Raw genomic sequence first — 7,964 nt, forward strand, 5'->3', positions numbered from 1 at the left:
ATCTTGACAAATACATGAATAGGATGGGAATAGAGAGATACGGTCCCCAGAAGTGCAGAAGGTTTTAGTTTAGGCAGGCATCAAGATCGGCACAGGCTTGGAGTGCCGAATGGCCTGTTCCTGTGCTGTACTGTTCTTTGTTCTTAAGCAGGGTAGTTAAAGGGGAATCAATAGATGTAGTACACTTGGATTTCCAAAAGGCATTCGATAAAGTGCCACACAAAGGTTTAATGCACAAGATAATGGCTCATAGAGTTGGGGGTGATATATTCGCATGGATAGAGGATTGGTTAATGGACAGGAAGCAGAGAGTGGGGATAAATGAGGTATTTTCAAGTTGGCCGGCTGTGACTAGTGGAGGAATGCCACAAGGATTAGTGCTGGAGCCTCAGCTATTTCTTTGGCCTCCTTATCTCGAGAGACAATGGGTAAGCGCCTGGAGGTGGTCAGTGGTGTGTGGAGCAGTGCCTGGAGTGGCTATAAAGACCAATTCTAAAGTGACAGGCTCTTCCACAGGTGCTGCAGAAAAATTTGATTGTCGGGGCTGTTACACAGTTGGCTCTTCCCTTGCACCTCTGTCTTTTTTCCTGCCAACTGCTAAGTCTCTTCGACTCGCCACACTTTAGCCCCGTCTTTATGGCTGCCCGCCAGCTCTGGCGAACGCTGGCAACTGACTCCCACGACTTGTGATCAATGTCACAGGATTTCATGTCGCGTTTGCAGACGTCTTTAAAGCAGAGACATGGACAGCCGATGGGTCTGATACCAGTGGCGAGCTCGCTGTACAATGTGTCTTTGGGGATCCTGCCATCTTCCGTGCGGCTCACATGGCCAAGCCATCTCCAGCGCCGCTGACTCAGTAGTGTGTATAAGCTGGGGATGTTGGCCACCTCGAGGACTTCTGTGTTAGAGATACGGTCCTGCCACCTGATGCCAAGTATTCTCCGGAGGCAGCGAAGATGGAATGAATTGAGACATCGCTCTTGGCTGACATACGTTGTCCAGGCCTCGCTGCCATAGAGCAAGGTACTGAGGACACAGGCTTGATACACTCGGACTTTTGTGTTCAGTGTCAGTGCGCCATTTTCCCACACTCTTGGCCAGTCTGGACATAGCAGTGGAAGCCTTTCCCATGTGCTTGTTGATTTCTGCATCTAGAGACAGGTTACTGGTGATAGTTGAGCCTAGGTAGGTGAGCTCTTGAACCACTTCCAGAGCGTGGTCGCCAATATTGATGGATGGAGCATTTCTGACGTCCTGCCCCATGATGTTCGTTTTCTTGAGGCTGATGGTTAGGCCAAATTCATTGCAGGCAGACGCAAACCTGTCGACGAGACTCTGCAGGCACTCTTCAGTGTGAGATGTTAAAGCAGCATCGTCAGCAAAGAGGAGTTCCCTGATGAGGACTTTCCGTACTTTGGACTTCGCTCTTAGATGGGCAAGGTTGAACATCCTGCCCCCTGATCTTGTGTGAAGGAAAATTCCTTCTTCAGAGGACTTGAACGCATGTGAAAGCAGCAGGGAGAAGAAAATCCCAAAAAGTGCGGGTGCGAGAACACAGCCCTGTTTCACGCCACTCAGGATAGGAAAGGGCTCTGATGAGGAGCCACCATGTTGAATTGTGCCTTTCATATTGTCATGGAATGAGGTGATGATACTTAGTAGCTTTGGTGGGCATCCAATCTTTTCTAGTAGTCTGAAGAGACCATGTCTGCTGACGAGGTCAAAGGCTTTGGCGAGATCAATGAAAGCAATGTAGAGGGGCATCTGTTGTTCGCGGCATTTCTCCTGTATCTGACGAAGGGAGAACAGCATGTCAACGGTCGATCTCTGCACGAAAGCCACACTGTGCCTCAGGGTAGACACGCTCAGCCAGCTTCTGGAGCCTGTTTAGAGCGACTCGAGCAAAGACTTTCACCACTATGCTGAGCAGGGAGATTCCACGGTAGTTGTTGCAGTCACCTCGGTCACCTTTGTTTTTATAGAGGGTGATGATATTGGCATCGCGCATGTCCTGAGGTACTGCTCCCTCGTCCCAGCACAGGCATAGCAGTTCATGTGCTGAGAGTATAGCAGGCTTGGCAGTCTTGATTATTTCAGGGGTAATGCTGTCCTTCCCAGGGCCTTTTCTGCTGGCTAGAGAATCAATGGCATCACTGAGTTCCGATTTGGTTGGCTGTATGTCCAGCTCATCCATGACTGGTAGAGGCTGGGCTGCATTGAGGGCAGTCTCAGTGACAACCTTCTCCCTGGAGTACAGTTCTAGGTAGTGCTCAACCCAGCTATATTAATGGCATGGGCGAAGAGACCGGGAGTAATGTATCCAAGTTTGCCGACGATACAAAGCTAGGTGGAAATGCAAGCTGTTAGGACTCAGAGGCTGCAAACAGATATAGATTGGTTAAATGAGTGGGCAACAAGGTGGCAGGTGGAGTACAATGTGGGGAAGTATGAGGTTATGCACTTTGGTATTAAGAATAGAAAAGCAGAATATTTTTTAAAAGGCATGAAACTTGTAAATGTTGACATTCAGAGAGACTTGGGTGTACTCCTACAAGGAACATAAAAGGTTAGCATGCAGTTACAGCAAGAATTAGGAAAGCAACTGGCATATTGACCTTTATTGCAAGGGGAATGGAGTCCAAGAATAAACAAGTCTTGCTACAATTGATGAGACTACACCTGGAATACTATGTGCAAATTTGGTCTCCATATTCAAGGAAGGGTATACTTGCACTGGAAGCAGTGCAGTGAAGATTCAGTACCTTGGTTCCTGAGATGAGAGGGTTGTCCTAAAATGAGAGGCTGAGTAAATTGGGCCTAAATTCTTGAGTTAAGAAGAATGAGAGGTGATCTCATTGAAACATTCAAGATTCTGAAGGGGCTGATGGGGTAGATACATTGTTTCCCCTGGCTGGGGAATCTAGAACAAGGGGGCAGCGTTTCAGGATAAGGGGCTGATCATTTAAGACTGAGATGAGAAATTTCTTCACTCGAGGAATTGTGAATCTTGGGAATTCTCTACCCCAGAGGGTTGTGGATGCACCATCATAGAATACATTTAAGGCTGAGATGGACAGATTTTTGGTCTCTCGGGAATTGAGGGATATGGGGATCAGGTGGGAAAATGGAGTTGAAGCCCAAGATCAGCCCTGATCATATTGAATGGTGGAGCAGATTTGACAGGTCATATGACCGACTCCTGTTCCTGTTTCTTGTGTTCTTATGACTCTCAAAACTTTTGCTTTTGGTCGGTCATCTGCCCTAATATCGTCTTATGTCAAATTTTGTTTGCTCGTGCTCCTGTGAAGCTTGTTAGAACATTTTACTACATTAAAGTGCTATATAAATTTTTTTTATTCATTCGTGGGTTCATGTTGCTGTCTAGATCTGCATTTCTTGCACATTCCTAATTGCCCTTGAGACGGTGGTGGTGAGCTGCCTTCTTGAACCACTGCAGTCCATGTGGGATAGGTACACCCACAGTGCTGTTCGGAAGGGAGTTCCAGGATTTTGACCCAGCGACAGTGAAGGAATGGTGAAATACTTCCAAGTCAGGATGGTGTGAGAGTTGGAGCGGAACTTGAAGGTGGCAGTGTTCCCATGCATCTGTTCCCCTTGTCCTTCTATGTGGTAGAGATCTCCGGTTTGGAAGGTGCTGTCTAAGGAGCCTTGGGGCGTTGCTGCAGTGCATCTTGTAGATGGTACACACTGCTGCCACTGTGCATCGGTGTGGAGGGAGTAAATGTTTGTAGATGGGGTGCCAATCAAGTGGGCTGCTTTGTCCTGGATGATGTCGAGCTTCTGGAGTGTTGTTGGCGTTGCACCCATCCAGGCAAGTGCCTTGTAGATGGTGGACAGGCTTTGGGGAGTCAGGAGGTGAGTTACTGGCCACAGGATTCCTAGCCTCTGACATGCTCTTGTAGCCACAGTATTTATATGGCTACTGTGGTTCAGTTTCTGTTTAGTTTAGTTTAGAGATACAGCACTGAAACAGGCCCTTCGGCCCACTAAGTCTGTGCCGACCATCAACCATCCATTTATACTAATCCTACACTAATTCCATATTCCTACCACATCCCCACCTGTCCCTATATTTTCCCTACCACCTACCTATACTAGGGGCAATTTATAATGGCCAATTTACCTATCAACCTGCAAGTCTTTGGCATGTGGGAGGAAACCGGAGCACCCGGAGGAAACCCACGCAGACACAGGGAGAACTTGCAAACTCCACACAGGCAGTACCCGGAATTGAACCCGGGTCGCTGGAGCTGTGAGGCTGCGGTGCTAACCACTGCGCCACTGTGCCGCCCTCTAGTCAATGGTAACCCCTAGGATGTTGATAGTGCAGGATTCAGCGATGGTAATGCCATTGAATGTCATGGGGAGATGGTTAGATTTATCTCTTGTTGGAGATGGTCATTGCCTGGCACTTGTGTGGCGCGAATGTTATTTACCACTTATCAGCCCAAGCCTGGATATTGTCCAGGTCTTGCTGCATTTTTACACTGACTGCTTCAGTATCTGAGAGTCGCGGATGGTGCTGAACATTGTGCAGTCATCAGCAAACATCCCCACTCCTGACCTTATGATTGAAGGAAGGTCATTGAAGTAGCTGAAGATGTTTGGGCCTTGGACACTACCCTGAAAAACTGCTGCATTGATGTCCTGGAGCTATGATTGACCTCCAACAACCACAACACCTTCCTTTGCCCTAGGTACGACTCCAACTAGTTGAGGGTTTTCCCCCGATACCCATTGACTCCAGTTTTTCTAGGGCTCCTTGATGTCATATTCGGTCAGATGCTGCCTTGATGTCAAGGGCAGTCACTCTCATTTCACGTCTGGTGTTCAGCTCTTGTGTCCATGTTTGAACCATGGCTGTAATTAGCTCAGGAGCTGAGTGGCCCTGACATAACCCAACCTGCGTCACTGAGCACATTATTGCTGATCAAGTGCCGATTGATAGGACTGTCACAACACCTTACTGATGATTGAGAGTAGACTGATGGGGTATAATTGGCCGGGTTGGACTTGCCCTGCTTTTTGTGTACAGGACATACCTGGGCAATTTTCCACATTGCCGGTAGATGCCAGTGTTGTAGCTGTACTGGAACAGGTTGACTAGGGGCACGGCATGTTCTGGAGCACAAGTCTTCAGTACTATTGCCGGAATATTGTCAGGGCCCATAGCCTTTGTGGGATCCAGTGCCTTCAGCCGTTTCTTGATATTACGCGGAGTGAATCGAATTGGCTGAAGACTGGCCTCTGTGATGCTGGAGACTTCAGGAGGAGACTGCAATGGATCATCAACTCGGCATTTCTGGCTGAAGATTGTTGCAAATGCTTCAGCCTTATCTTTAGCACTGATGTGCTGGGCTCCCCCATTATTGAGGATGGGGATATTTGTGGAGCCACCTCCTCCAGTTAGTTGTTTAATTGCCCACCACCTTCACGACTGGATGTGGCAGGACCTCAGAGCTTAGGTCTGATCTGTTGGTTACGGGATCGCCGAGCTCTGTCTATCGCATGCTGCTTATGCTGTTGGGCACACAAGTAGTCCTGGTTTGTAGCTTCACCAGATTGACACCTCATTTTGAGGTATGCCTGGTGCTGCTCCTGGCATGCCCTCCAGCACTCTTCATTGAACCGGGGTTGCTTCCCCGGCTTAATGGTAATGGTAGAGTGGGGGATATGCCGGGCCATGAGGTTACAGATTGTGCTTGACTGCAATTCTGTTGCTGCTGATGGCCTACAGTGCCTTATGGATATCAGTTTTGCATTGCTAAGTATGTTTGAAATCTATCCCATTTAGGTGCCACACAACACGATGGAGGGTATCCTCAATGTGAAGATGGGACGTTGTCTCCACAAGGACTGTGCGGTGGTCACTCCTACCAATACTGTCATGGACAGATGCAACTGCGGCAGGCAGATTGGTGAGGACGAGGTCAAGTATATTTTTCCCTCTTGTTGGTTCCCTCACCACCTGCCACAGACCCAGTCTAGCAGCTACATCCTTTAGGACTCGGTCAGTAGTGGTGCTACCGAGCCACTCTTGGTGATGGACATTGAAGTCTGCCACCCAAATTACCATGCTCTGCCTTTGCCACCCTCAGTGTTTCCCCCAAGTGGTGTTCAACATGGAGGAGTACTGAGTCATCAGATGAGTGGGGTACGGTAGGTGGTAATCAGCAGGCGGTTTCCTTGCCTGTTTGACCTGATGCCATGAGACTTCATGGGATCTGGATTCAATGTTGTGGACTTCCAGGGCAACTCCCTCCTGATTGTATACCACTGTGCCGCCACCTCTGTTGGGTCTGTCCTGTCGGTGGGACAGGACATAACTGTGGATGGTAAGGGAGTGTCTGGGACATTGTCTGTTCGGTATGATTCGGTGAGTATGACTATGTCAGGTTGTTAATTGACTAGTCTGTGGGACAGCTCTCCCAACTTTGTCTCAAGTCCCCAGATGTTAGTAAGGAGAACTTTGCAGGGTCGACGGGGCTGGGTTTGCCGTTGTTGTTTCCGGGTGCCTAGGTCAATGCTGGTCTGATTTCATTCCTTATTGACTTCGTAACAGTTTCATACAACTGAGTGGCTTGCTAGGCCATTTCAGGGGGCATGCAAGAGTCAACCACATTGCTGTGGGTCTGGAGTCACATGTCGGCCAGACCAGGTAAGGACAGCAGATTACCTTCCCTAAAGGACATTAGTGAACCAGATGGGTTTTTACAACAATCGACAATGGTTTCATGTTCCAGATTTATGAATTGAATTCAAATTCCACCTTCTGCCGTGGTGGGATTCGAGCCTGTGTCCCTAGAGCAATACCCTGGGTTACTAGTCCAGTGACAATACCACTACGCCACCACCTCCCCACGTTGCATGTCGTTCTTCTTGAAATTCTTTGTTTTGCCATTGACAGGGTGACTGCGACTGGAACCCACACTGCAAGCAAGGTGTCTACTTCCTTGGCCCAGTTTCCGATCCCAAGACCCTGACAGACAAGCTAACCTCAGTTGCTTACAGTGTGACCTTTCACCCAGAGACTGGTGAGCTAAGTATGGATTTCAAGCGGGCTCTGGGACCAGTCGTGGCATACTGAAGGATGTGATGGTGCACAATATCTTTGGGTCGTGTCAGTAACTGGAGAGCTATTCTGCACTAAATGTCATAGTAAAACTGCAGTAGGTCTGAAACTAGATCCAAAATGACTCTTAGGAATCTTTTGGACCCTCAGCAAGCTGTGAAATGAAGAATTGTTTTACCTAGTTTCTTTTGAAATTGAAGGAAGAATAAGCAAAAGTGGTTAGTTCAATTAGTATGGGTGAACTCCAGGGACGTGCAATGACTGGGGCAGGAGGGGAGAGTCCAGTGTAGTGACTGCTTTCATCTCTGAGTCAGAAATTTGTGGCTACAAGTTTCACTCAGGACTAGAACACACAATCTAGGCTAACACTCCAATGCAGTACAGAGGTACTGCTGCATTATTGGAAGTGCCATCTCTCGAATGGGACATTAAACTGATGCACTATCTGCTTGCTCAAGTGATTGTAAAAGGTCCAATGGCAGCATTGAAAGAAGGTGGGGAGTTCAGCAGCATCCTGGACAAGATTCATCTTTCAGTCAACACCACCAAAACAGATTGTGCCATTCATCTCATTGCTGTTTGTGGGAATAAAAGTTCAAAACCAACCCATTGATCCTGAAAGGTGCTGTACAAATGCAAGTATTTTCTTTCAGATAGGACCACAGTGGAGCATTTCTTCAGTGCTGATCTTCATTGCGTAAAGTTGACACTGGGGCTAGATCCAAACTGGCATTGATGTTTCAAATTGTATAAGATCGATTTTTATTTTAAAAGGAAGCTTATTAAAGAGTTGTTCAAGCCTGTCCCCTTCCCCCAGATTTATATAATTCCGGAAATCTCTATCTCTGTTTTGTTGATTCAGATTCAC

At 47.8% G+C, this 7,964-nt stretch overlaps 1 protein-coding gene across 3 annotated transcripts in view; it reads left to right on the plus strand.

Moving 5' to 3' along the window:
- prmt7 (protein arginine methyltransferase 7) overlaps positions 1 to 7,899 on the plus strand; it is a 59,155-nt gene extending 51,256 nt beyond the window's left edge. The window contains exons 17-18 of one of the 3 annotated variants that reach the window (XM_068049658.1): positions 5,819 to 5,953; positions 6,932 to 7,899. In XM_068049658.1, the coding sequence (XP_067905759.1) occupies positions 5,819 to 5,953; positions 6,932 to 7,111 (315 nt within the window). In that variant the 3' untranslated portion in view covers positions 7,112 to 7,899. The remainder of the gene's footprint in view (positions 1 to 5,818; positions 5,954 to 6,931) is intronic. The other 2 variants (XM_068049660.1, XM_068049659.1) reach the window with 2 other exon arrangements.
- Positions 7,900 to 7,964: the final 65 nt, after the last annotated feature.

This window comes from Heterodontus francisci, chromosome 17, assembly GCF_036365525.1.
Source record: "Heterodontus francisci isolate sHetFra1 chromosome 17, sHetFra1.hap1, whole genome shotgun sequence".
In the NCBI taxonomy this organism is placed as follows: domain Eukaryota; kingdom Metazoa; phylum Chordata; class Chondrichthyes; order Heterodontiformes; family Heterodontidae; genus Heterodontus; species Heterodontus francisci.